The sequence below is a fragment of the Cinclus cinclus genome, chromosome 27, assembly GCF_963662255.1.
Source record: "Cinclus cinclus chromosome 27, bCinCin1.1, whole genome shotgun sequence".
In the NCBI taxonomy this organism is placed as follows: domain Eukaryota; kingdom Metazoa; phylum Chordata; class Aves; order Passeriformes; family Cinclidae; genus Cinclus; species Cinclus cinclus.
Window position 1 is genome coordinate 5,862,262 of NC_085072.1, and position 27,838 is coordinate 5,890,099.

Here is a 27,838-nt window from a genome sequence, read left to right on the forward strand (position 1 = left end):
GGGCTACTGCTTGTCGATAGCGCCTTGCTCGGCCGCGCTGTCGCGGGGCTCGGGCGGCCGCAGCCACGGCGTCTCCCGCAGCACGAACCAGCAGTTCCCGGCCCACAGCAGGAAGTTGAGGAACCCGAAGAGCTGCAGGAGAGGAAAGGGGAAAGGGGAGAGGACAGAGGAGAAGGGAGAGGGTCTTACAGGGCACCCGTGAGGGAGCATAGCACCAGCACCCCACATACCCTCTGCACCCCATGACCTCCAAGCACCCCATACATTCCCTAAACCCCATGTAGCCTGTACATCGTGTGTGCCCCATGCACCCCATACACCCAATACATTCCCTAAACCCCATGTAGCCTGTACATCGTGTGTGCCCCATGCACCCCATACACCCAATACATTCCCTAAACCCCATGTACCCTGTACATCGTGTGTGCCGCATACACCCCATACATTCCTTACACTCCATGTACATCATATGTACCCTGTCCACCCATATACCCCATAATTCCCATCCATCCCATGCACCCCACTGGACACCAGGGACCCCATGGGCCCCATGTTACCCATGTGTAACCCACATCCTGTGCCCCCATGTACCCCATACACCCCATATGCTCCATGCACCCCTTGCACGTTATGCACCCCATATGCCCCACATGTGCCATGCAACCTGTGCATCCCATGGACCCTGTATGCCCCATGTGCCTCATGCACCTCCTGTACACCATGCAACCCACATGCCAGATGCACCTCATACACTCCACCCCGTGCACCCCACGAGCCCCATATGCCTCATGCACCCCACATGCCCTATGCCCCCATGTACATCATGCACCCACAGATCCCAAACAACAATGCCAGGGACTTCATAACCACCACCCATCTCATCCTGGGAGTCCCTGATGGCTGGGGGGTGCAGGGTGGATCGCACATCCTGCGGGACCAAGGCAGGTGGCTGTGGAATGTTTTCACCCACATTTCCATGAGTGTGCCTGTATTTTCATCTGTGTGTCCACATTCCCACTGCCCTCTCCTGGCTGAGCTCAGGAATCTGGCACAAATGTGCACACACAAGGGCGTGAGTGTGTGAGCGTACACCTGTGTGCACCTGTATGTGCTGTCCTGTGAACATGTGTGTGCACTGCTGTGCCTTCATAGGCACAGGTTGACAGCCTGTGGGTTGTATGTGTGTGCACGTGTGCTGCTCAGCTCTGCTTGAAACCCCTAAACTGTGCTCCCCAAAAAACTGACAAGTGTTTTGCCGTGTGTGCCCATGTGTGCGCCCATGTGTGTGCCCGTGCGGCCCTCACCACTGAGATGTTGGCCAGCCCCATGGCCGGCGTGGTGCCAGCGTTGCAGACCACCCCATCGCCCTGGCAGACCCCCATGGCAGCGATGAGGGCAGAGGGGCGCGTGGCTGCCTTCACGTCGCTCAGCCCCTTGCCCCATGCCGCCGCTGCCACCAGCCAGAAGAAGGCAAAGCAGACGGTGACGCAGAAATCCTGCCAGGATGAGAGACGGGGATCAGCTGCAATCCTGGCATGGTGCTGGATTCACATGTCCCGAGGGATGAGCCTGCCTTACTGTGAAGGGGAGCTTTGTGTTTTCGGTGTACAGGGAATGGAAGCGGAGGTAGAGCACCAGAGCCGCCATGGAGTAGAGGAAGGAGAAGACCCCCAGGGTCACGAAAAACTCGGCGGGAGCGGAGAAATCACCAACGAGGTACAGGGTGCGGGCTTCTGATTCATCCTCACAATTCGGCATCCCAAAGGGAATCTGGTATAACCTGGGATAGAGGGAGGGGAGTGTCAGGTGGCTGGGAATGGAGAGGACGGTGGGGGTAGGTGGTATAACCATGCTGGGTAGGTCCCCTGGCAATGGAGATGATAACAGGGATAGCTACAATAACCAGGCTGGGGTGGAGGGCACAGATCCACTGCTGTAACCCGGATTCTTTTCCAAGGTCTAGTGCCGGGGCATGGGGCTGGTGGCAGAGGAAAGGGGCTAGAACCATGACTCTCATCTGGCCCAACTGCATCATTGCCTTCCCAGATAAATCAGGATTCCTGTGGTCTTTCCTGAGTACTGAGAATTCCCCTCCTTCCCCAGCCAGGTCTTCCATGATTAACAAGAATCCCCCTGGATGGTGTCAGGAACTGAAGCCAGGGGATGTCCCATGGTGTCAGGGTGTGGACAGTCCCCAGCTGAGCATGGCACCACAGAGACCATGGCTGTGCTCCCATGGAGGTCCTGCCAGCACGAAGGGAGTCTAACCCCAGGCCAGCACCCCCAGCCTGTCTGGGGGCAGTCCTGGGTGGTGTCAGGGCTCAGCACCCGCTCACCTGAAGGGGTACCCAAACTGGATGCTGATGGCTGTCATGCCTCCACTGTCACATTTCACTGTTGCTCCTGTCTCACCACTGAAGGAGCCGCAGGAGCCGAAAGCGAAGATGGCAAAGAGCTACAGGAGAGGACAATGGGTCTGGGGGGGTTGAGGCCCTGAGGGGACCCCTTTCATCCTTGGGGGGTCAGTTGTATCCCCTTGCACTGAGTAATGGTCAAGCTGCCACCCCCTAGCTGTTGGTCTCAGGTGCCTCCCTCCAACACTGGGATTCTACTGGCACTGGGATTTGAGGATGGGGGTCATATTTGGGAGGGTGGAGGATGGGGACATCAAGGCCAAACGCACCCTGACCCCCCCCCCCCCCCCCCTTAATTTTGGGCAGGATACTGAGTGCCAGAGTGGGTTTCCAGACAGCTGGGAGCATCCCCACGGTAGGACCCCCCGAGTTGTCCCCTCCCCAGGAGCCAGCACTGCCCTCCCTTGTAGCTGGAGTCACACTGCCCTCATCTCTTGGGTGAGGGTTCCGGGAAAACACCATTCTCAAAGTGTTTTCCCACAACTCCTCCTGGCTCAGCTCCCAGCTTCCCGGGTGAAATGGGGAATCTAAGCTGCCAGGCCTGACACTGCAGGGATGGGCAGCCCCATGTGTGGCACTGGTGGATCCTCCAGGGATTTTTCTCCTCGTTTTTGTTTTTGGGCTGTCTTTGCATGTGGGGTCTGATCCCATATGGTGGCCTCAATGGCAGGTGGAGCCCAGAGCCTCCATGGGTGGGATTATGCAAACCAAAGAGCTGTAGCACTGAGGGAAAGCCCCTCCATCTGGCTCCTCCTGGTGGGAGATGCCCAAAGAGGGCTGAGTCCTCCTTGTACCTCAGTTTCCCCCGGGAGCCCCCCAGCCCTGGCAAGGCTGAGCTGCAGAAATGCCACCCTGAAATCCAATCTCACAGGGAGCCATTCATGGCATGGCCAGGACAGAGCAGAGCTGCGGGCACTTGGCTCCCCCTGTCTCCAGGGTCCCCCTTCCTGGGACTCACTGACCCTCAATCCCTTTCCCCACCCACCCACCCAGTGCCCCTTGAGCCCGTGGGAATGGTGGGGACCTGACACCCCTATGTCACTGTCCCCTTTGGCACGGCTGGGCAGTGCCACCTGCTCAAGGTCACCGGGGAGGACCGGGAGGGGCTCGTGGCCTGAACCCAGGCGTCCATGTGGCCCTGCTGCCTTCCTCCCCCGGAGCCCCCAAATGAGGTGTCCACTCCGGCTGCTGATGGGGTGCAGGAAGCTCCAGAGGGGCAGTGGGAGCACTGGGATTCCTCCGTTCTGAGGGGGCTTCAGGAAAGTAATTGAACACCGCAAATCTATGGGGAGCAGGTCCTTGGGGAGCAGCACCCAGCAGTTAGGGGGAAGGGGCTGTGACAGGGGTCCGGGATCAGGTCCAGGGTAGGGGGACACACTGGGGGTCACTCACCCATTCCAGCACCTTGATGAAGCCCAGGGGCTCCTGGAGGCGGCCCCAGCGCAGCCCACGAAGGACACGGTCCTGCAGGAAAGAGTGGCAGGAGCCAGGGAGCACCGGGACGGTGCCGGGACTTGCCCCGGGGTCCGCTCCGGGAAGTAGGGAGGCTGCACCAGGGGAGCGGGGGTCTACCCGGGGGACGGGGGGGACGGGGGGGGGGGGTTGCACCGTGGGCTACCCCGGGTTGCCACAGCGGGATTGGGATTGCTGCTGTTGTGCACGGGATCGCTCCGGGCTGGGGGCTACCTCGGTGGAGAGGGGTCTACTCCGGGAAACCGGGGGGACGGTCCCGGGAACCGGAGAGGCCGCACCGGGGGACTGGGGGATGCCCCGGGGAAACGGGGGGGGCTGCAACTGGATTGCCAGGGGCAGGAGCTGCCCTGGGGGACCGGGGAACGGCGTCGGCCACGGCACCAGAACAGCGGAGAGCTGCACCGCGACACTAGGAGGCTGCACCGCAGGTCGCACCGGGCGGCTGCAACGGGACACTGTGGGCTTCTCCGGAGGTCGGCACTGGAACACGATGGACTCGTCCATCGGGGGATCGGCACCGGGACACCGGGGGCACACCGAGGGTCTCCTCGGTCAACAGTGCCGGGACACAAGGGGCTGCACTGGGAGCCTGCCGCGGACACCGGGAAGGGGAACGCACCGGAGCCCTACCTGGAGCCGGGGCGCTTTATCACCGGCCGCGGGGGAGCCGGGCTCCGACATGGCCGGGCCGGGGGCGGTCGGTGCTGCCTCCGCCACCCGCTGGGACGGCTCCGCTGGCGGAGCCGCCACCAGGAACCCCACGGCCCTCGGGGCAGGCAGCACCGCCCCGCCCCCGGCAGCGCCCCTGGGCCGGCCCCGGGCCCCCCGGGACAGCCCCTAGCCCCGGTCCGCCCCCAGGCCCTCCGGCCAGTGCGGGATACGCAGCGCCCCCCGGGGAGGGTCCGTCCGTCCACCGGCTCCTCCGATCCCCCGGCAGTCGGGAGCGCTGGAGTGGGGAGGGAAGCCCGCCGGGAGCCGCTGACGGGGCCGGCAAGAAGGCTGAACGCTTCGCACCGTGTACAGGGCGTTGGGGTGCCGGTATGGCCCCGGGGGACGCAGGGGCAAACACCCCCCTCCCGGTATCTCATCCGGTATTCTCTTCCCTGCACCCCGTCCCGGAGCCCCTTCCCGACACCACCTCCCGTAGCTTCTTCCCGGTGCCCCCTTCTCGGTATCCCATCCCTGGTATCACCTCCCCTATCCCCTTTCCCGGTACCCTTTCCCGGTACCCCCTTCCCGAGTCCCCATTCCTGGGAACCCCTCCCGGCTCCGCGCCGTGCCCGCTCGCAGGCCCCGCCCCCTGCGGCTCTGATCCCGCCCCTTAATGACCACGCCCACCAGAGCACAGCCCTGCCCCCGAGGCCGTGCCCCGCCCCCTCTGCTCAGACCACGCCCCTCCACCATCTCCCCAGCTCTATGACAACGCCTCCAAGGAGCCGCTCACGCCCCTCGAGCGTTGGCCCCGCCCAAATCCATGCCCCCGCCCACCCCCTGCCGCCAATCCCCGCCCCTCGCGTAGGCGCTGATCCCGCCTTCCCTGCCTCCCATTGGCCGGACGGCAGGGCCACTGTCCAATGGGAGGGCGGCGCGGGCGGAAGTGCTGCTCAGGGCCGGAAGCGGCGTTGCAGCCCCCGGTGAGGCCACGGCGGTCCCGGTGTCCCTGGAACCCCCGAGTCTCCCCAGCACCTCCGGAGTCCCCGGGATCCCCTGGAACCACGCGGCCCCGCCGTCATGTTCCTCACTCGCTCCGAGTACGACCGGTGAGTGTCCGCCCGCGCCCGCGGCTGAGTCACGGGCCTGCGCCCGGCGCGGCCCGACCGGTCCAGGGCGCCTCGACCGGCATCTCCCGCACTGGGTTCGCACCGAGAGCTGCCAGGAGCCTGCAGCGTTGCTGGGCCTTGCCACGGGACCGGGGGCTGCCAGGATGGGATGGACTCGAGGGCAGGGAGAGCTCCTGAGCTCTTGGTTGATGTGTGGGGATGGGATGGGATGTCATGTCATGGCACGTGCAGGGAAAGGAGTGTGTCCAGTGGGGAGCAATGGACCTACGGAGGGTTTGGTCTGGAGCACCAGGAGCAGCTGAGAGAGCTGGGGAAGGGGCTCATCCTGGAGAAAAGGAGGCTCAGGGGGAACCTTGTGGCTCTGCACAACTCCCTGACAGGAGGGGACAGCCGGGGGGAGTCGGGCTCTGCTCCCAGGGAACAGGGACAGGAGGAGAGGGAACAGCCTCAAGTTGGGCCACAGTTGTTTAGTTTGGATATTGGGAATTTTTTTCATGGAAAGGGCTATCCAGTCCTGACTCTGCGTGCCTAAGGCTATGGTGAAGTCTTCATCCCAGGAAGGACTCAAAAAAACGTGGATGTGGTACCTGGGACGGGGATTAGTGGTGGCCTTGACAATGCTGGGGGGAAGGTTGAACTCTGTGATCCCAAAGGACTTTTCCAACCTCAAGGATTCCATGATTCCATGGTAAAACAAGACTTCTGTGGCTCCTGGTGGGCCCTTTGGATTCTGAAGCCTTCCAGCACCCACAGTGTGCTGGGACATTCCAACTTGACCTGCCAGCTTTCCTTGTGTTCTTGTCCATGAACATCCTGAATCCAGACCCTGGGGTTGTCCTGTGCTGAGGGGGACACGTCCCTGCTGCCCCATCTGTGTTGCCTGTGCCCAGGTGGCTTCACTCCTGAGCAAGGATGTGCATTCCATTGGTTTCCTGTCCTTCTCACTCTGTCTGTGTTGTTCTTGCAGGGGTGTGAACACATTCTCTCCAGAGGGGAGGCTCTTCCAGGTGGAATATGCCATCGAGGCCATAAAGGTACTTTTAAAAGTTTCCAAACTGTGATATCTGGGGCTCCTTCAAACCCCAGGTATTGATTGTTCAGGACTAATCCAGGCTGTGTCTGTTTTCTCCAGCCAAACATCCCACAGCTCTGCTCTTTTATGGCTCATTAAGAACTAAAACCCACTGACTTTCCCCAGAGTTCAGTCGAATGTTCCCTCCCCTGTCCTACCAAGTGATTTATCCTCAACCAAAATGCAATCAAAAGCTGTTTATCCCCAAATCAAATCTAAAGTGCATCTTGGGTGGATTTAAATGTGAAGATGAAGGTTGTTATGGGCAAACCCACCTTTGCAGGGTCAAATGGCCTTTGGGGATTAAATACCATTAATTGATAAATATCCCTGTTTATTATATTGGTAGAATATGGGTGTTGATTGGTAATAAGTTTAAATTTGGAAGAAACAGGTCAAGTGATGAAGGGAAGAAGCTCTGAGGTATTTGTATTGGAGAGAAGGGTCCTGACTTCAGGTTCCCTGTGTTGCTTTAGCTCCTTGGAGAACTAAAATGAATAAATTAACAATATAACAGAAAAAATGAATAAAATTATCAAGGACTTGGGAATTAAAGCTCCCAGGAGGATGTTAGCAACCATGTTGACTTGATAAGTTAAAACAGATCTCCTGCCATACCTGTGGCTGTAGCTTTCCAGGGAACCTTAGGGTTAAAATTAAACCCTGTGTGTTGAAGTGGATGTTGGGAGTGAGCATTCCACACTGCAGCTGGGACAGTTCTGCCAGGAAATTCTGTGGTGTGGAAAAGCTGCAAGTCCTGGGAGCAGGGTGGGATCAAAGTGGGATGAAGATAATTGTTGGTGGGGTTAAGATAGGACCAGTATGGGGGTTGGATTAAATAGGATTGAGATAAAGGCTGGTGGGATCCAGATTAGGAGCTGATAAGATCCAGAAAAGCATTGGTAAGATCATGGTGGGATGAAAGTGGGACGAGTGCGGCTGTTGGTGTGGCCAAGATAGGAACAAAGTAGGGGCTGTTGGGCTCGAGGCAGGGATCTGTGGGATCAAGGTAGAATCAAGGCGAGAGTTGGTGTGATTGAGGTAAGATCCAGAAAAGGTGGGATCACAGCAGGATCCAGAAAAGGGCTTCCAGGAGCCCTTAGGATTTGTCCCTGTGCTTGTGGCCCTGGTGACACTGAGATGTCCTGCAGTCCCAGGGTGGAACTTGCTGACTGGGACTCTGAGGAGAACAGGAGTTTATGGAAAGCCAAGTGCCCAAGTCAGAGCTGCAGCTCTGGGGATTTGTACTGATGTGGGAAATTCTCTCACTCTTCAAACTATTTTTTTTTTTTTTTTTTAAATTTTTTTTTTCCCTCTGGCAGAGGAGAATTCCCAGGGCCTTTTACACTCACCAGGCTCTACAAACTGCTGTTGCTTGAAAGATGAAGGATGTGCAGCAGCCCCACTGGCTTCTCATGGGAATCACATAGATTTCACCTTTCCCATTTCCTGCCTCAGGGAATACGCTTTAAAATCCAGCATGCAAAGCCAGAGTGGGTTTGTGTGTGTGTGTGTGATGGAACTGATTCCATATCAACCCACCTGCAAGTGAGTCAGAACTAGCACTGATGTTTGTGTGAGCTGGAGCCTGTGTTGGTGTTTTGCAGCTGGGCTCCACAGCCATTGGGATCCAGACCTCAGAGGGAGTTTGCCTGGCTGTGGAAAAGAGGATCACATCTCCCCTCATGGAGCCCAGCAGCATTGAGAAGATTGTGGAGATCGACTCCCACATTGGTATGGAGGAGGGATTCAGCCCTGGGGGACCCTCTGGATCAGATCTGGGAGCACTTCTAAACTGTGAATTATTTATTATAAGATAATATTATATAATATTTAGATATTTATGATTTAATTTGGGAAGTTTTGTTTTGGGATGAGCCCTCCCTGCAGGCAGTTGTGCCTGGAGCAGGAATGCTCATCTCTCCCAGTGCACACCAGCTCCTGGTCACTGGTTTTTCAGGCTCCAAGCAAACAGAATGTAGCTCCAGGAAGCAGAAAGAGGCAGCTGAAGCACTGCCCCCTGCTTCAGTGACTTCCCTTATGAAAGCTCATTCCAAATTTAGCTCTGGCAGGGAATTATGGTGGGCTTGACCGGAGCCAGTTTCTCCAGGATCACTGATGCTATCCTGGAGCCACCAACTCCCTGAGTGACCCACAATGGGCTCATGACCAAATATGTCACCCTGAAAGGCAGGAAACCTCCAAAATTCCCGTGTTGCTGCTCCATGGGCATGGGAGGAGCTCCAAGAGTCCAATTTCCTCTTCTCAGTAGCTTGTGATGCAGCCCCCTCTTCCCAGACTGGAATCTGTGCTGGGGGCTCCTGCTGCAGCTGCTGGCTGTGGGACAGCCAGGGCCCTTCCCAGCAAATCTGTTTCAATCCAACAGAATCCTTGAGGCTGGCAAAGCCCTCTAAGATCATCGAGTCCAACTGTACCAAGGCCACTGCTAATCCATGACCCCAAGTGCCACATCCACACTTTTTGAACTCTTCCCAGGGCTCAAAACCCCCTTTTTGAATTCCCTGGGGATGGGGAGTCCACCACTGTACACAGGGGCAGTCTGTGCTAGTTCCTCACCATGCTTTCCATGAAAAAAATTTACCTGATACCCATAAAAAATTTAGCTGATAACCGGAACCTCCCCTGGCACAGCTTGAGGCTGTTTCCTCTTGTCCTGTTCCTGGCAGCAGAGCCCGACCCCCTCACTGCCCCTCCTGTCAGGGAGTTGTGCAGAGCCACAAGGTCCCCCCTGAGCCTCCTTTGCTCCAGGCTGAGCCCCTTCCCCAGCCCCCTCAGCTCTTCCTGGTGCTCCAGACCCTTTCCCAGCTCTGCTCCCTTCTCTGGACATGCTCTGGCCCCTCAAGGTCCTTGTGAGAAACCCAAAACTATTCCCAGGATTCCAGGTGTGGCTTTGCCAGTGCCCAGCACAGTGGGACAGATTTCTTCCCCACCTTCATACTCAGGAACCAACTTCTCCCTGCAGCCCTTTGTGCTTTGGGCAGTCTGAGGGAAAACACATCCCAAATAAGGGGTGGAATGACTCCTGTTTCCCCTTTCCCTTCCAGGGTGTGCTATGAGTGGCCTAATAGCTGATGCAAAGACTTTAATTGACAAGGCCAGAGTGGAGACTCAGGTAAGATCTGACATAGCAGCACAAATCCCAGAACTCCTAGAAAGTCCTGGGAAAGGGAAGATCATTCCATCAAAGAAGTTGCTGGGAAGCTGGAGGCTTGCTGGGAGCTCAGGGGCTGTCTGACTGTTCTAGCAAAATACTGGATATAGTGGTTTTCTTTTTATCCTCTTAAATTTCCTGGGTGCCTCAGGTGCTTTGGGGTCCCAGATACAAATCTGTGCTGCAGCAAAGTATTTTCCTGGTGTTTTCTCCTGCAAATCAGCACTTTTGCACCCCCTATGTGTGGATAACGCATTAGTTCCAAAGCAGATATTGAGATAAAGCCCTTCAACCTTGCATTTCCCTATTAGCATCCCAAGGCCTTGGTATTCCGAAAATTTCTGTGGATTTTTGTACATCCTGCTCTCACTGATGCTTCCATGGGAGAACTGGCTGTGCCCCGAGTTCCATAGGGAAATTATCATTGTGTCCACACAGGGTCTCACCCCACCTCAGCCATGCAGGGGCATCATATTTTGGGAACATGGGGATAATGGGAATCTTTATTTGGATTTTATTGCAGAATCACTGGTTCACCTACAACGAGACGATGACGGTGGAGAGTGTGACACAGGCTGTGTCTAACCTGGCCCTGCAGTTTGGGGAGGAAGATGCTGATCCAGGAGCCATGGTGGGATCCAGGGGGATTGGGGGGTGCTGGGGAACCCCCCTTTCCCTGCCTTTGTCTGAGCCATCCCCTCCTTTCTCCCACAGTCCCGCCCGTTCGGTGTCGCTCTGCTCTTTGGAGGAGTGGATGAGAAGGGACCCCAGCTGTGAGTTCCCCTCTCTTAATCCAGGGAAAAGACCAAACCTCCACTGCAAAATTCCCAGGGTGTTTTTAACTATTTGATTCTGGGATTTTCCTTAAGCCAAACCCTCGGGGTTTATCCCATTATGTCCCTGATATGCTTGTTAATCCTGTTAAACCCTTTCCAGAGTCTCATCTGACTGTTTGACATTGGAAAAAACATCGTATCTTCCCCAAACCCTTGCTTTTTTTAAGTTAAAAATGTGGTTTCCTGGGGAGGAGGGAAGTGTTAAAGCTCTCCTGGTCTTGAGTGTATTCTTACCTTTCCCTAAAGGACCAGCAGAGCCACCAGTAACATAATCCATGTGACATTCCTTGGGGAGGTGTTGGAGCAGCTGTAACCTGAACTCATGGCTCCAAATGGCCCCACTGGAAGTGGGAAAGGCTTGGCAGAGCCTGTCCAGTCAGGTCTGCCTTCCAGCAGGGAAAACTTGCTGAATTTATGTAAACAAAAAAAAACCAGGATAAGATGGGAAATCCAAAGGAAAATGGTTGTCTGAGGAAAGAGGGCAGTATCAGAATGTGTAAGTTGCCAGCCTGGAGCTCTTGGGGATGAATCCCAGCTCGAGCTGTGCAGGAAGCTCTGGAGGGCTGGTGAGAGAGTCCTTGGGGTACCCCAGGGTGAGATGGGGTGCAGGTAGTTACCCCCTGTCCCTGCAGGTTCCACATGGATCCCTCGGGAACGTTCGTGCAGTGCGATGCCAGAGCCATCGGCTCCGCCTCGGAGGGAGCCCAGAGCTCCCTGCAAGAGGTTTACCACAAGGTAAGGGCTGGATTTGGGATTGGGGTCACATCTCATGGGTCTGGGGTATTTCACCACCTACCGGGATCCCCTAATTCCCTCCCCAGTGAGGATTTAGGACTGGGCTGGAGAGGAGGTGCCTGAGCTGCTCAGGGCAGGATCACTCCTCAGCAGTGGATCCTGTGAGTAGGTGCTGAGGATCTTTACGAGTAGAGCTGCTCCCAGCAGCTGCTCTCTGAGGGGCTGCTCTCTGCCTGTGAGATAATTAAGGCCATGTCAGGAAATTCTCTATAAATAAAAACTGAGCTCTGAGTGCTGCTGTCAGCATCGGGCTCTGTGTGGATACAGCTGGAAGCATCCTGAGCTTCCAGCATCCAACACCTTCGCCTCACCAAGGAAGGGAACAGCTTTTGTGCTGGATGTTCTGGTCATGTTTGGTATTAAATAGCAATTTTTTCCCCCATGAGGAGGGAGTTGCCTGTTTTAGGTGGTGAGAAACCAAACCCTAATGAAAAGCACAAGTAGTGATGGTGGCTTGAAAGACTCATTTGTTCACCAGAATTCTCCAAATTACCCAAATTCTGGACTCCCTGGATTGTCAACCCTTTTTCAAGTGCAAAGTTAGTGAAACACAGCTGTGCTGCACATTCCTCTGGCTCTAGGGATGCATGGGATTTATCAGATTAAATGCAGCACAGAGGCTTCTGCCTAGAGGGAATGTGGCTTTTTGGGAGGAAATTGTTAGAGAAACAGCCCCTCCTATTGCAATCCCATCAGATTTATGTACCCAAATGAACCATTTTTAAACCTCAGAAAGGCAGGGTTTCACTGTCCCTGTGGATATCCCTGCCCTGCCTGCTCCAGTCTCCCAGGGATGCTGCAGATCCCTTGATAAGCTGCTCCTTTGGCTGCCTGGCTCAAGGGATTTGGGAGAGGGGAGGGAGAGGGTCCTGTCCTGAGCCTGCAGCATGTAATCCATGAGCCATTTGTTTTCCAGTCCATGACGCTAAAGGAAGCTATCAAATCTTCCCTGGTCATCCTGAAACAAGTCATGGAGGAGAAACTAAATGCCACCAACATCGAGGTGAGTCCTCCTGGAGTCAGGGTTGCCCCTGGAGCAAGGAATGGAGCAGCTCAGGGCTTCCTGAGCCAACTGCTGGAGATGTTTCTGCCATTTTCATCATATCCTGTGGGGCATTTTGGAAAAGTTGAAACTTTTCCCTTCCAGAGGTACAGAGTCTGTTTTGCTGGCTAATCAATGATGAGCAGAAGGGATTCTTTGACCTTCTCTAGTCAGCAGAACCCAACATCCCACCCAGACTGCTTGTTCTTCCCCTGATCTAGCCATTCTTTTTTGCCTTGCTGCTTGTAATACTAGAAGGAATGAAAGCTACCCAGCTCCTGGGCTGCTATATTAGTCCTGGGGCAGCGCCAAAAATCCCTTGGACAGTGGGAACAACAAGGATCCTCCAGGAATGGTTGTGCCCTTGGAAGCCTGGGGGCAGGCAGTACCCACAGACCTGGGGATGCTGGACCCCCAGACCTGCCCCATAGACTCCTTTTTGGGTGGGTAAGGTACAAATCCTTTGGATTGGGTGGGGTAACTGGGAGATGAGAAGTCAGGCTGGTGGATAGAATTTGCTTCTATTTTGGGTGGGTTATGAGACACCAGACCTTTCCAAAGTGTGGCATTCCAGCTCCTGAGCTGCTCTCTCCTCCCATTCCTTCCCTCTGAGTGCTGGGAAACCTTTTCCCAAACAGCCTCTAGGTATTCACCCCACTTTTGTGTTAAATGTTGCTGTGGGGAGACCATTCCTGGTGGGATTGACCAACTTTCTTTGGAGGGGAAAGCCAACAGCACATGAAAACTTGGATACTCTGTCCCAAAATCATGCCCTGCAGCTGCAAGTTCTTTCCCAGGTGCTCTTCCAGCCCTTAGCCATACATTTTTTTCCTGGTACAGTGCAGGCAGAAGAATGTGTACAGTATCCTGATGTCATATCCCTGTTTAACAGGGCTTAACTGTGCTTGGCACGGCCCTGGGGTGGGGTGGAATCGTGCTGGGGGGAAGGACAGCAGGAATGTGCTGAGGATTAAAAGGTTTCTATTGACTCAAGTCACCCCTGGCTGAAAATCTGCCACCTGAAGAGCTCTTTGCTTCCTAGAAGTATGTGCCTCTCCCATTTCTTGGCTTCAACCACACTGCTGTGGCATTTTCCATCTAGGAACAAAGAGAAGAGGGAAAGTGTGGTTGTGGAAGAGTTAAATCCATTGGTGGTGAAGGTCAGAAGCCTGAAAGAACTTCACCGTTTTAATTAGTGACTTCCCTGTGAAGCCTGTCAGGGATTGGTGGAGTGAAGCTTTGGTAGGGTGAGGGACAGGTTGGGGGAGGTGGAGGTGGAAGAGCAAACGAATTGGTGTCTCTGCTGTTTTTGGGTGTTCATAAAGGTTTTTTCAGTATTTAGAGCTGCTTTTGGTGCATAAATCTGGGTCTTGTTGAGATTGGTTGGGCCCAGGATCAGTCCAGTCCCTACACAGGTGGTTTGGTGCCCAGAGAAGCTATGGCTGCCCCCTCCCTGGAAGTTTCCAAGGAGCAGCCTGGAACAGTGGAAGGTGTCCTTGCCCATGGCAGGGCTGAGACTGGATGAGCTTTAAGGTCCCTTCCAGCCCAAACCACTCCATGATTTGAGGGGCCTGAAGTGGCATCTCCAAGTGTCTCCACCTTGTCTGAGAGTTCTGGGTGAAACCTGGGCTGGTAGGAGCTCTCAGGCTGAGTGTTGGGATGTTTCCACTTGGAAAAACACCTCGTGGAACCTCCCTGACCCTGGATCAGGTCCTTTCTCTTGTGCTGGTGAAGGGGGGGTTTGTGAGAAGTCACCTCAGAAGAGCTCTGGGATCTGCTGGGATGCTCCAGAGCTTTCCTTCAGCTTATTGGTTGCATCCATAGACTTTGATCCCTGGAGAGTCAAACCATGTGCCCAGAGCCTGTGAGTTCAGAAGCATCCTAGCCAGTTCCTGTCCCCATCCCAGCCATCCCCTGTCCCATCCCAGCCTGCTAGAGGACACCCCAGCTCATTCCAGGGCATCCCAACTCTCTCTGGAGCCTGGGCATTTCCACTGGCACAGCTGTCCCTGTTTTGGACTCCCATCCCTGAGCCAGGTGTGAATATTTCTGCTCCTGTTTCTCTTCCAGGCTTGTCATTCAAGTATTCCTCATCCTTGGTGCTGCTTCTGGAATGTTTTGGCTGTATGCCCTGACACTGTGTTGTCCCTGTTTTCCTTAGAGATCTCTGCCTCAGTTTCCCTGAGCCAACTCTGAGTCCCCTCAGCTCCAAGACAGGCCAGCATTTATCCCCTTGGCTCCTGGGGGAGAGGAATCCTTTGGAGAGGCAGGAATTCTCTCCTGGGAGGTTTTGAGGGTTTTTCCCCCATCAAATGGGAGCAGTGCCTGCCCGTTCCCACTAAAATTCTCTGTGCTGCTCCTCTGAGGAGACTGAGTCAATTCAAAGCTATTTGTGCAGCAAGCAGCTATTTTAGGGAATCATGGAGCATGTTCCAGGCTGGAATGATCCTGCTGGTCTGGCAGATCAGAAGAAGGAACAGCTGCTCCCTGCTTTCCTCAACCACCCTTAACCCCTTGTTCCTTCTCTTCCAGCTTGCCACGGTGGAGCCTGGGATGAAATTCCACATGTACACAAAAGAGGAGCTTGAGGAGGTCATCAAGGATATTTGAAAAAGAGGGAGAGGTCCCCAAAAGCTCAAGCCCCTGCCCTGACCAAAGGAACTGGTGCAGTTCACCCAGCTCCTGGGACTTCCCTCCCCACAGCACCTGCTGCTCCTGCCAACTCCAGAGGTTTTTTGCCCTTTCTGGACAGAACTGGGCTTTGCTGGAGGAGGGAATGAAATAAATCATTTTGTTACTCTCATTGGGCTCCTCAGCAGGGGAGAAAAGGTGGGCAGGCAGGGATTTGGAGCTGAAAGTGGGGGTGGATCAGGACAGCAGCCGTGCCAAGGGCACTGCCAGGTCTGCTGCAGCAGTGAGTCTCCCTCTCGTGGTGCTGTCCATGGGGAAATCCAGGTGTCATTCCATGCCTCTTTTTAAAAAATGAGAGTTTTTAATCTGTTCAGTGCATTCCTCCCTCCTTCTCCAGTGTTTTTTATCTCTAAAAATGTTCCTGGAGCTCTATCTCTTTCCCTACAAAGAAATCTACAATCAGCCTTGGGGTTTGTGTTTCCTTCTGGTAGGGCTTGAAAAAAATCCAAAAAAACTGACAGATCAGAGCCCACCAAGGAGAAACAGGGATAATGGGCTGGGACAGCCCCTCACCACTAAAATCCTACAGGCACCACTGAGTTTTGACAGTTAACCCTATTTTTCACCAGAAAATTCCTGCTTATCCCACTTAAATTTTTGTTCTCCAGCAAAAATCTCTCTCTGTGTCCTCAAAACAATGTCCGGGAATCAAAGATGGGTCTGATAAGGGAATGAATTAGGATTAAAATAGTGTTTTCCTATAAAAGCATGGTTGTGGGGAAAGCCAGCTCTGCCTCAATCCTGGAGGCTGGCTCTGGGCTGCCCTCAGAAGGGCAGAGCCTTGGAAATAAAATTCCAGGATAAATTACAATTTTAAATTACAATTTCAGGATAAATTACAATATCACCCTGAACCAAGGAGCAGTGTCTGGTGTGGAAGAACTGGATATAGCTGGGACAGGGGTAATCCTGGGAAATAGGGACATTTCCCCCAACATAATGCAGGAAATGAGGAAATGTGTTTCAAGAGCTGACAAAGCCCATCTCCCCCCACCTCCAGCCTCTGCCTTTTCCAGAAAGAAGAATGTGTGTCCTGTTGGTTTTCCCTCTCTTACCATTGCCAGATGGATTCAGGAAGGGAAGCAAGGTCTGGAAACTCAGTCCTTGCATGACCTCAGTTTCAGCATAGCCCGGTGCCCTCCTCCCGAAATTCCTGTGAGCATCTCCTCTTCCAGCACTGTTTAAAGGGAACAAATCGGATCAGCAGGTGCTGCCCAACACCTGTCCCTGCAGGTAGAATCAAATTGTCCATTAATGGACTTTGGTCCTTTGGGAAGACAATCCTTGGAGCCTGGATGTGGGGAGTCAGCCTGGCTCTGGCTCATCAGATTTGGAGTGCTGTGCCACTGCTCATCCCACAGCCCATTTGGGATGGCTCTAGAATGGGACCCGGCCCATCCTGAACGGCTGGGAATGAGCGCCAGGACACTGCCTGAGGGAAATCTGGGACTTGGACCTCCCATAGCTTCCCTTTATCCCAGTTCCCTCATCCCAGAGCTCTTTTATCCCCGTTCCATCGCCCCAGAGCTCCTTTATCCCCGTTCCATCGCCCCAGAGCTCTTTTATCCCTGTTCCATCGCCCCAGAGCTCCTTTATCCCCGTTCCATCATTCCAGAGCTCTTTTATCCCCGTTCCATCGCCCCAGAGCTCCTTTATCCCCGTTCCATCATTCCAGAGCTCTTTTATCCCAGTCCATCATTCCATTGCTCCTTTATCCCAGTCCACGATCCCAGAGTTCCTTTCCGCAGGGCTGTCCCGGTACTCGCTCCAGGCTGGTTCTCTCCGCGTGGCTTTGTTGGTGTCCCAGGGAACACAAACCCTGCTGCTTCCCACGGTGGCACTTGCACACGGACGCCCCTTGTGCCCTGTCCCGTGTCCGGAGGCCGCAGCGCTGTCCCCTCCCCGGCCAGCCGGGTGCTGACCCCGGGACCGGGACCCGCCCGCCCTGTGTGACTGTTCCTATGGATTCGACCAATCAAAAAAATCGCTCCCGCGCTCCCCGCCAATCAGAGGCTGTCGCTGGGTAGATTAGAGACCGCCGTGCGGTAGGGGGCGAGCTCACACGCGTAGTGAAGGAGCTGCCAGCCAGTCACAGGAGGAGGTGGACGATGATTGACAAAGGAGGGGACCAATCATCTGGCGAGGCTGTGCCTTTGGGTAGGAGGTGTGGCCGCGTTCTGAGCGACAGCTCCTCCAGCCAATCGGCGCCGGGACAGTGGGACGGCCCCCGACAGACGGACAGCGTTAGATAGATGGACAGCGGGATGGACAGACTGATAGACGGACGGACCGACGGACGGAAAGAGCAATAGAGAGAGATAGATAGGGAGAGAGATAGAGAGATCGATCGACAGATATTTCACCGCCCCCTTGGCTTCCTAGCGCACGGCGCCAGCAGGTGGAGGCGGACGGACAGAAAGACATCCCTCCTTGCAACCAACCCCTGGACGGACAGACAGACAGACAGATACCCCACCCTGCATCCCCCGGGATGGACAGACAGACAAACATCCCCTCTGCATCCCCCGGGATGGACAGAGAGACAGACATGCCCCTCTGCGTCTCCCGGGACGGATGGACAGACGGACTTCTCTGGGCTTCTCTGGCGCAGCTCTCCTCAAATCATCGATAAACAAAGGCAAATCACAGGCAGCATTGTCTCCCAAGCAGGCGTGGAATGCCCGGGCACTTCTGATTCACTTGGAGCCACAGAATATCCTGAGCTGGGAGGGTGTCTTGGTTTGAAAGAAAGTGTCTGCAGGTGTGAAAGTGAAAGGAGGTGTCTGCTCAGAAAGGCAGGAGCCTCTCTTTGAAATGGAAAATGTAAACCCCCTCCTTCCAAATTATTATAATTTTGAAATTAAGGGGCTCTCAGGCAAAGATACGGAAATAGGAATAACAGTTCTTTACTAGGAAAATTAAAATAAAAATACAGTATTGCAAAAAAACACCACACACTGACAGAGTCAGAATCCAAGCCGAGACCCCATCAGTCAGTCAGGGTGTTGGCAGCAGTCCCATTAAATGGTGGCTGCAGTCCTCCTGCAGTGACAGGTGTGGTTCTGGTGGAGCAGTGCTCCTGTAGAGGGGTGTAGTTTTCTTCTGAAGGTCCAGTGATGATGTAGAAGGTTCTGGTTTTCCTCTGGAATCCAGTGGGAAAAGGCTGCTCTGATGTTCCAAATCTCAGATTTTATCTAGGTAGGAAATGCTTGGCTCCTGCCCCTGGGTGGAACATCTCCCAATGGGATGATGGAATTTTATCAGTCATGCAGTGGGACTCAATGGCCCTTTAACAGGAGATATCTCCTGGAGGAAGGATGGGCTGTGGAAAAGATAAAGAACACTGCTCCACCTGGTATTTAACAGATGGTGATAGAATACATAGTACTGGTCACATCCTGTATTGCAGCCCAAGACACATTTTTCTGCACAAGACCTATGTAGAAACAATTCCATTCAGCTTTAGACTCAGATTCAGATTATGATCCATGTATCTGACAGGGAAAGTATAGAGTGCACTGGTGAGTTTGAGGTGGTTTATGTGTGGCACGGGAAGGTGCAGAACAGCACTGCCTTTTCCTTCTAGAGCCTTTTCTATGGGAGCAGCTCCTGGATGTTTGAGAGACCTGTGAGAGTGGAAAAATGTGACTGTACCTATATGTGAGAAGGAAGATGCAAGGCCAAAGGGTGTTGTGGGCATTTAAGTGCTGCTAGGAGGAGGGGATAATCCAGGAACTCCCTCTGTCCTGGCACTTAACTTCTCTGTGAGATACAGCTGGTTGAGCTCTGCGACATTGTGTGTGAAAGTGATTACCCAGGGAATACCAGTTTTCACAGGGAAGAGGGAAGGTCACAGAATCCTTTCTGTCCTGGCACATCTCTCAGTCTGAACTGCAGCTGGAAATGCTTTGGTTTAATGATGGACTCTGTGACATTGAGAAAAAGTGAAGCTTTTCTTTTTTTGAAGTTGAGAAAGAAACTGTGAATCACCAGTGTGTTTGTCCAGTTTATAGGCTGCAAGGGGAAGGTGAAGACCAGTCCTGGCTGCTTGTTCTAGGACTTTTTGTATGGGAGAAGTTGCTGAATGTTTGGAGGTGTTTGTGAGAATGAAAGACTAGGATGGTACACAGATCTTTAGGGAAAGTGCACATCTCCAGTGAGTACAGGGCAGTTCAACGGGTGTGAGTTACATGTTGAGCCAACCCAGAGAGTTTTCAGGTGACACTGTTGTGAACAAGAGTTTTGCTGGACAATTGCAATTTTGTCTCTGGGCACTGAATGTGACTACAAATAGCTGAGAAAGATGGTGCATGGACTGATACTGTTTTGTGTAGTTGAAAAGCTGCAAAGAGAGCAAGGGGTAATCCAACAGCTGTTTCTCTCCTGGCACAGGAATTTGTATTGTCCCTTGACTGTGGTGAGAATTAGGGGTTTCAAAAGGAAGCTGAAGTTTCTTCTAATATATCGAATCCTCCTCACACAGAGACCTTCAAGATCCACTGCTTTAAAAAAAGAGTTCCTAGAATGAAAGAGACAGTGCTGGACATCACTTTTGCTCTGCAGTCTTAAACAGCATGATTCATATTGGTGTTGTGCTTTTTTCAGCTGTGGGTTTTATGTTCACTTTGAAAGATATTAACAACACCATACAAACACCACGGAGCTTTCTTTTCAAACGAAATGAACTATCACATTCTTTCCCTATGGCAGAGCCCAACTTTGAAACTTACCACATCCAGCAATTCTCATATTGAAAGTCCTTGAAAAAAAAGTAAGCATTGGACTTTACTTTCCCCTCGTACCTTACGAATTGTGGCACACACAGGTCTGTGTGCTTAGCTCTAAGTACCCTTTGAACCTCCAGTCTCACATAATCCAGTGACAAACCTAAGAACATTCAGCTGCTGGTCCTACAGAAAAGCTTATAGAAGAAAGAGGCCATGCTGGAATTCACTTTCTTTTGCATCTGATAGACTGCATAGCCAACAATAATTCCTCTTCCTTCCCTGCTACATGCAGGAATCCATTCTGTCAGTCTCCAAGAGCCAGCATCCACAGCGAAGCTCTTCCCCACACAGCCCCCACACGAATGGGGCTGGGGGTGTGAAAAAACAAAAGCACTTGGCTTTTTCCTGGCACTGTCAGGGCTCATTAAAACAACCACACGATGCCGCTGCCGACTCGCAGAAGAAGGAAACGCACCGATCCCAGCTCGAAACCATCCCGAGGGCAGAGCCAAGCTGAAAACGTCCCTGCTCCCAAATCTACAGTGCCAGCACAAATAGATTTCACCGGTCTTCCCCTTTCTTTGCACCACATTCAAATAGCAACACAAACTCATTTCCGCTTATAAATGTTTTCATTCTTGCAGGGTAACACTGCGAACTTGAATACGTTTGTCAAAAACCTAGCTCACAGAAGTGCCAGCTGAGAAAGCTCCTGCTGCCAACAATTTCATCTGCACCCACTGAACTGCACCACTCCCCCTGCCATCTGCACTTGCCTTCTCAGCTTTACCATCATAATCCTTCTGTCTCACAGGATCCAAAACTGAACACCACCCCTGACTGCTCGGACACTAAAGGTAGCTGGACAAAAAGCTCAACATTCTGGCTTTTGCATTTGTACTGTAACAGTTCAACAGCTCTAACCAATAGAACTGTACACTAGGAAAAGCAATTAATATCATCAAGACCACCCAATGTGCAGATCTAAAATAATTTTCTTTGCCAAAGAAAAAAACTATGAGCCTATCTCAAAACAAATGGGATCACCTCCTCCAAAATAAAAACATCCATGACTGATCCCATTCAGAGGTGCCAGAACGCTCTTACACTGTTACATTGCTTCCCCTGGGCACGATGTCAGATGCTCAGCAAGAATGAAAATTGCCCAAAAGCAAGGTACTGCCAAAAATTTCAGAAGACCATCTCTGATAAGTAGAAATGACATGCCAAATTGAACTTTCCAGGAGACCACCTCAAATATGAATACCAACTCCATAATTGTACAAGTCGACAGAATGCTTCTACCTGCACCAGGCAGCTTCTTCTCTGAAGCACGGGGGTTATGTGCTTTCCTTCCCGTGCAAAAGCACTGTTCTCCTCACCCAGGAACTTACCAACTGAAAGTTGGTTGGCACCTCCAGAGTGAAATATGTCCAGGCACTCTCAGTCATTTGGCCTTGCCTTCAGCACCATTGCTTAGTTTTACACAGCCTTCCCTTCCCTTCCCTTCCCTTCCCTTCCCTTCCCTTCCCTTCCCTTCCCTTCCCTTCCCTTCCCTTCCCTTCCCTTCCCTTCCCTTCCCTTCCCTTCCCTTCCCTTCCCTTCCCTTCCCTTCCCTTCCCTTCCCTTCCCTTCCCTTCCCTTCCCTTCCCTTCCCTTCCCTTCCCTTCCCTTCCCTTCCCTTCCCTTCCCTTCCCTTCCCTTCCCTTCCCTTCCCTTCCCTTCCCTTCCCTTCCCTTCCCTTCCCTTCCCTTCCCTTCCCTTCCCTTCCCTTCCCTTCCCTTCCCTTCCCTTCCCTTCCCTTCCCTTCCCTTCCCTGGATTTACCTTCCTATACCCAGCCTTTCCTACCACTTTGAGGCCTTCTCTCACCCAACACTCCATTTGCTATCACCTCACTGGGCTTGCCTTACCTGCCTCTCCCTTGACATGCCCAGAATTGTCTACACTTGCATGAAAAGCAAAGCAAAGAAGAAAAGAAAAAATAAATTAAAAAAAGACCGAAAAATAAAAATAAGAATAAAAAAAAAGAAAAGAAAGAAAAGAAAAAAGAAAAAAGAAAAGAAAAGAAAAGAAAAGAAAAGAAAAGAAAAGAAAAGAAAAGAAAAGAAAAGAAAAGAAAAGAAAAGAAAAGAAAAGAAAAGAAAAGAAAAGAAAAGAAAAGAAAAGAAAAGAAAAGAAAAGAAAAGAAAAAGCAGAGCAGGGCAAGGGAAATGTAGGCAAGGGCAGGCAAAGCAAGGGTAGGCTGGGAAGAATGGGACAATGGTACTGAGAGCGAGGCAAAGCCAAGTGACTCAGAGTGCCTTTCCTTGGGCAGCAAAGGACAGAGTGCCAGTGCTGCTGGAGAAGGTGTCAAGGTACCCTGGGGAGCTGAACTCCAGCACCTTTCTGCCTTTCTGATGAGGCACCTTCTGCATAGGAGCAGCTGTTGAGTGTATTCAGTACTGGAGGTGGTTCCTGAAAGACAAGGGCAAAGCTTTTCCATGGAAAGGGAAGCACGTAGCCCGAGGGTTCCAGGTGCAGATAAGAAGCTGCCTAGTGGAAATCTGTCCTGGCATATTTGGTGTGGAAGCACTGCCTCAGTTTGTACAGTTGTGGAATTGGCGCCCATCTTTTGAAGGTGATCTCCTGAAAGGGTCAATTTGGCACGTGGTTTCCATTCCTCAGAGGTGGTCTCCTGAAATTCTGGCAGTATTCTTATTGTGGACAGGGTAAGCAGCTGTACTTAGTCTTGGTGTGCAGCTGAGGTAGTGCCCAGGGAAGATAATGCCAGGAAGAGTTCTGGCACCTCTGAATGGCATCAATTCATGAATTTTCTGTTTTGGAGGAGCGAAGCCTATTTCTTTTGAGATGGGCTCACAGTTCCTCTCTCTGTCAGGTGCAGTTCAGTGGGTACAGTTGAAGCTGTCAGCAGCAAGAGCTTTCTCACCTGGCACTTTTGAGAGCTAGGTTTTTGCCCAATGTTATCAAGTTTGAAACCAGATTGTGTGAGACTTGAAAACATTTACTAGCATAAAGCATTGTTGTCGTTTGAGTGTGGTGCAAATAAGAGTTTGTACCTGGAAGGGGAAGATGAACAAAATAATTCTGTTCTGACAGAGTTGATTTGAGAGCAGGGACGTTTTCAGCTTGGCTCTCTGCCCTTGGGGTGGTTTTGAGCTGGGCTGGGCGGGTTTCCTTCTTCTGCGAGTCGGCAGCGGCATCGTGTGGTTGTTTTAATGAGCCCTGACAGTGCCAGGAAAAAGCCAAGTGCTTTTGTTTTTTCACACCCCCAGCCCCATTCGTGTGGGGGCTGTGAGGGGAAGAGCTCCGCTGTGGATGCTGGCTCTTGGAGACTGACAGAATGTGCTGGTGCACATAGCTGGGAAGGAAGACAAATGGTTTAATTGTTTAATTCTTGGCTGTGCAGTTTATAGGCTGCAAAAGAAAAGGGAATTCTAGCACAGCTTTTTTCTTTCAGAACCTTTTCTGTGGGACATATTTAACATGTAATTCACATCCTTTGAATTGTAATCCTGGAGTTATGCAACTTTCCCTCAAGCTCTATGTACCATCAACTTCTGTCACTCTTGTAGATCCCAAACCCCTTCAAAAGCTCCTGTGACTGCTCTCATGCAGAATAGTCCTAGAACAAAAAAAAAACAAAAAAAAACCCCCAATGTTCATGGTCGTGTTCCCCTTGCAGTCTGTAAACTAGACTGGACACACTAGTGGTTCAGACTCTCTTTCTCAGTTATACAGAGCATCACATTCTCTCAAGGTGGCTGAGTCCATCGCTAAAGAGAAGCATTTCCAGCTGCAGTTTGGACTGAGATGTGCCAAGACAGAAAGCATTACATGACCTTCCCTCTTTCCTGTGATATTCTCAATGCAATCACATTCACACCCCTTCAGTGTTGCAGCTGTATCTTACAGAAGAGTAAGTCAGGACAGAAACTGTTCCTAAATTACCTCCTCCTCTAGCAGCATTTGAACAGCTCACAGCTGCTGGGGTATGCACCTTCCATTCTCACATGTATCTGCCATTGCATTTTTCAACTCTCACATCTCCCTTTCAAACATCCAGCATCTTCTGCCATAAAAAAAGCTCTAGAAGGAGAAGGCAGTGCTGGGCTGCACCTTCCCCCTGCTGCATGAAAGCCACATCAAAATCAAGGCTGCACTCTGCCACTTTCCTTGTCTGCTGCATCTTACCATAATGTTCTCCACATCTCAGAGTTTAAAGCTAGATGGAATTGTTTCCACATAGGGCTCAGACAGGAAAATATTCTAGACCAGGAAGCTTTTGCTGACTTTTCCCCGTTACCATTGATAAGGTGGATTTGGAAGGCAGTTCAGAGGCAGTCACGCTCCTCTTGCAGCCCTGCACGCTCATCCACAGTGCTCTGCAGGTTCATTCTCAATCATCACACCCTTTCGCTCTCTCAGGTCCAAAATGTTCTTGTATTTCTCACACAGAACACTGTGCCACCACTGAAGCACTCCAGCGTGCTGCTTCAGTCCAAACACACCAGTGCCAGGCACTTTCCTTCTCAGCTCTAAGAACCATCACATCCTGCTCCTTTTGTGGTCTAAAAAAAGTTCCCTCTTGTAGTCTAAAAAAAAGTTGCCTCTCACATTTCATTCTCAGCCTTGTGTAAGGTTTTATTCCCCCTGAGTGTGCAATGTCCATCCACTCCTCACACAGAGCACTGTGCCAGCACACGGCTTCCATCAACACGGGCTGGAGCCAAGCACTTTCCTTCTCATCACTTTCTATCAGTCTTGAGTCTGAATCTAAAAGGAAAAGTTTTCCAACCACACCTTGCACAGATAACTTGCTCGGAGCTTGCCCCTTATGTGTGGAAACTTGTATTTGCACCACAGTCAAGTGTGAGAGGAATGATGGATTTGTGTTTACAAACAAGCTGTGGGTCTGCTGGTAGATAAAACCAGCACCGAGTGATAAAAGAAACCATGGGAAGGATTGCACTGATTGACGAATTGAAAAAAGATATTTACCTTTACAAACAAACTGTAGGTTTGCTGAGAAATGAAATTGGATATTGAAAGATGAAATAAGCAATGGGGAAAAGAACATGAGTTCTATAAGAATTAAAAATTAAAAGGAAGGGTTATACATTAGAGGGGAATCTCAGGTATCAGGTGTTCTGGGAAGTCTGTACCTCTCAAGTACCTCAGCCCATGGGGAAAGAGAGAGGGAAATTGGGATAAAAAGGGAGGCTGTGCTGTCCAAAAATTTGAGAGACCCCAGGGGAATGCCCCGTGGCCTCTCTCTTTACTCCTACACAGTAAAAGGACTCCTCTGTCTCCTTTTTGCACATAAAGCTCTGGTGTTTGTGGATTAATTTTCCTGACAATTGTTTCCAGAGGAATCCTGGCTGCTGTGGTCGAGGAGCAGAGCTGTGGGTTCGTGGGTGCAGCCATCCTGGCTGGAGCTGCTGTCCCAGCTGTGCCACAGCTCTGGCAGCCACCCTGGAGCAGGTCAATGTTCCAAATTCTCAGCTGGGCTCTGACAGACTTGCAGGAATGGGTGTGGACCCTAATGTGAAATGTGAATGTGGTGGCCTTCAGGAGTTTTTTCAAAAGGGAGCACAGTGTTTCCTGGGGATTCACATGACCTTCAACAGCCCACTGGCAGGATTTAAGCACATTTAAAGTCAAGCACTCACCAGCTGCCCTCCTGAGGTGGGGCTGGAATCCACTGTGAGCTCCTATTCCCTCCACTATGGAGAAAGCAATTATTATTATTTTTTTAATTTAGTCATAAAAGCACCTCAGGAGTTACACTGATGTTCAGTACCTGTTTTAACTTCAGGTCCCACCACATCCTTTCTTAGGCTGTCACATAACAGAAGGGATCCATCAAACCAGCCCCACAAACATCTCCTGCATCTTTCTTTATCTGACCTGGAATGACAGCACATGACCCTGGGCCATCTCTGCTGCTCTGTGTGGGACCCAAGGGGGTGTTTTTACATTCCAGGAGAAGGATTTTGTTATTTTTTAAAGTGACTTTGGAGCCACCTTAAGGCTGGCTGGAGGAAAACAGCAACCTCCTCTATTTCCTTTGGTGTTTTCTCATTCCTGTGTATCCCATTATCCCAATTAGGTTATATCCTCACAATTTGGCAAGCAGAATTTATCACCTAAGTTTGGTCTTTGATCTAATAGTGATGAATATCAACACTGAAAGTCTTTCTGAGGTTTGGCTCAGGCCCCTATATGCATTTTATAAAGCTGTCTCTGGCCTCTGTTTAAATTTACTTTGTTTTTTGCTCTGTTTATCTTGAGTGTTGAAACTCTGAAAGGGGGCGATGGGTTGTCCTCCCTCCTTTGTGGGGTGTGGTTAATGTTTGCTCCTTGGCTTTGCAGAGGAGAAATTCCATTAACACACCTGCAGACTTGCACTGCTCTTGCTGGAAACCAAGGCAAAGCTTCCTGCTGCCTGATCTTGCAGGTGGCATCTGCTTCTCCTTGCATGGGCAGCCTGTGAGTTTGGCAAGTCTCTCTCCAGAACCCAAAGTTACCCAAAGCAGTGATTCTGGTATTAAAAGCATTCTTCCCACCTGGGGTTCTCTGTCCAGCTCTGGGGTCCCCAACACACGAAAGATGTTGGAATGATCACAGGGCTGGAACCCCTCTGCTCTGGAGACAGACTGAGAGATGGGGCTGGTCAACCTGGAGAAGGGAAAGCTCTGGAGTCACCTTAGAGACCCTTCCAGTCTCTAAAGGGGCCTACAAGAAAAAGGGAAGTTGTAGAGAGACTTTGGACAAAGGCTTGGAGTGACAGGACCAGGGGAGAATGGCTTCACACAGAGAGAGGGCAGGGTTAGATCAGATATTGGGAAGAAATTCCCCCCATGAGAATGGTGAGGCTCAGAGCTGTGGCTGCCCCATCCCTGGAAGTCTCAGAGGGTGGGCTGGACAGGGCTGAGAGCACCCTGGAACAGTGGGTCCATGGCAGGGGCTGGAACAACATGGTGTTTGTGGTGCTTTCCAGCCCAAACCATGATTCTATCACTTATGGCTGGGGATTCTATCATTTATAACTGGGGATTCTATCATTTATTGCTGGGGATTCTATCATTTATTGCTGAGGATTCTATCATTTATGGCTGGGGATTCTATCATTTATAACTGGGGATTCTATCATTTATGGCTGGGGATTCTATCATTTATGGCTGGGGATTCTATCATTTATAACTGGGGATTCTATCATTTATGGCGGGGGATTCTATCATTTATAACTGGGGATTCTATCATTTATTGCTGGGGATTCTGTGCTTTTCACTCTGAAGGCAGGCAATGTGGTTTTCAAGTGGGTTTGCAGCTTTCAGGATTGAAGGCAAAGCTGCTGCTCTGTGTGTTTGCTTTTCACCTCTTCCCTTATCCTCTCCTCTGCCTTTTCCTGAGCGAAGCTGCTCTTGTGGTTCACCTTTTCTGGTGAAATGAGGGAAAGGGAACAGAGGCAAGTGAGCTGTTGCAGTGCTTAGTTTGCAGACTTCATCCACAAGCCCTGTGCAGAAAACACAGAATGTCTGTAGGGCAGCAGGCCCTGCAGATTTTTATTACCTACAGCTGTTTCTATGAAAACAGGACTTCACAGAGAAGATTCACAGAGTGCTGTGTTCCTTGTAAATGGAATTGTTTTTATTCTTGCTAGGTAGCAAATGCCAGCTGATAGCTTGAGAAGGGAATAATAAAATCATAAAATCATAGAATCTCCTGAGCTGGAAGGAGTCCATGAGGAACATCGAGTGCAACTCCTGCCCTGCACAGACCCCCCAACAATCCCACCCTGTGCTGAGACCCAGTTCTGTGTCCAAATGTTCC

At 51.7% G+C, this 27,838-nt stretch overlaps 2 protein-coding genes across 2 annotated transcripts; one reads left to right on the forward strand and one right to left on the reverse strand.

The window, feature by feature from the left end:
• Positions 1-3: 3 nt before the first annotated feature.
• On the reverse strand, positions 4-4,568 carry SYPL2 (synaptophysin like 2). Its single transcript, XM_062509537.1, has 6 exons — positions 4,518-4,568; positions 3,807-3,878; positions 2,337-2,455; positions 1,579-1,780; positions 1,305-1,496; positions 4-132 (listed from the first exon to the last, which is right to left on the reverse strand). The coding sequence occupies exons 1-6, from the start codon at positions 4,566-4,568 to the stop codon at positions 4-6; spliced, it is 765 nt and encodes a 254-aa protein (XP_062365521.1).
• A 939-nt stretch (positions 4,569-5,507) lies between these two features.
• On the forward strand, positions 5,508-15,388 carry PSMA5 (proteasome 20S subunit alpha 5). The gene is made up of 9 exons (XM_062509458.1): positions 5,508-5,647; positions 6,636-6,702; positions 8,348-8,474; positions 9,806-9,873; positions 10,436-10,543; positions 10,627-10,685; positions 11,381-11,483; positions 12,460-12,546; positions 15,118-15,388. The coding sequence occupies exons 1-9, from the start codon at positions 5,619-5,621 to the stop codon at positions 15,193-15,195; spliced, it is 726 nt and encodes a 241-aa protein (XP_062365442.1). The 5' UTR covers positions 5,508-5,618; the 3' UTR covers positions 15,196-15,388.
• The last annotated feature ends 12,450 nt before the right edge of the window (positions 15,389-27,838 follow it).

Excerpts from the sequence above, each read along its gene's own strand:
- SYPL2 (XM_062509537.1), bottom strand. The coding sequence starts at position 4,568 with ATGTCGGAGCCCGGCTCCCCCGCGGCCGGTGATAAAGCGCCCCGGCTC. Across the intron at positions 1,781-2,336 it reads CAGTTTGGGTACCCCTTCAG|GTTATACCAGATTCCCTTTG; the intron begins GTGAGCGGGTGC and ends CCTCTATCCCAG. Across the intron at positions 1,497-1,578 it reads ACACAAAGCTCCCCTTCACA|GATTTCTGCGTCACCGTCTG; the intron begins GTAAGGCAGGCT and ends TCATCCTGGCAG.
- PSMA5 (XM_062509458.1), top strand. The coding sequence starts at position 5,619 with ATGTTCCTCACTCGCTCCGAGTACGACCG. Across the intron at positions 5,648-6,635 it reads ACTCGCTCCGAGTACGACCG|GGGTGTGAACACATTCTCTC; the intron begins GTGAGTGTCCGC and ends TTGTTCTTGCAG. Across the intron at positions 10,544-10,626 it reads ATGCTGATCCAGGAGCCATG|TCCCGCCCGTTCGGTGTCGC; the intron begins GTGGGATCCAGG and ends TTTCTCCCACAG.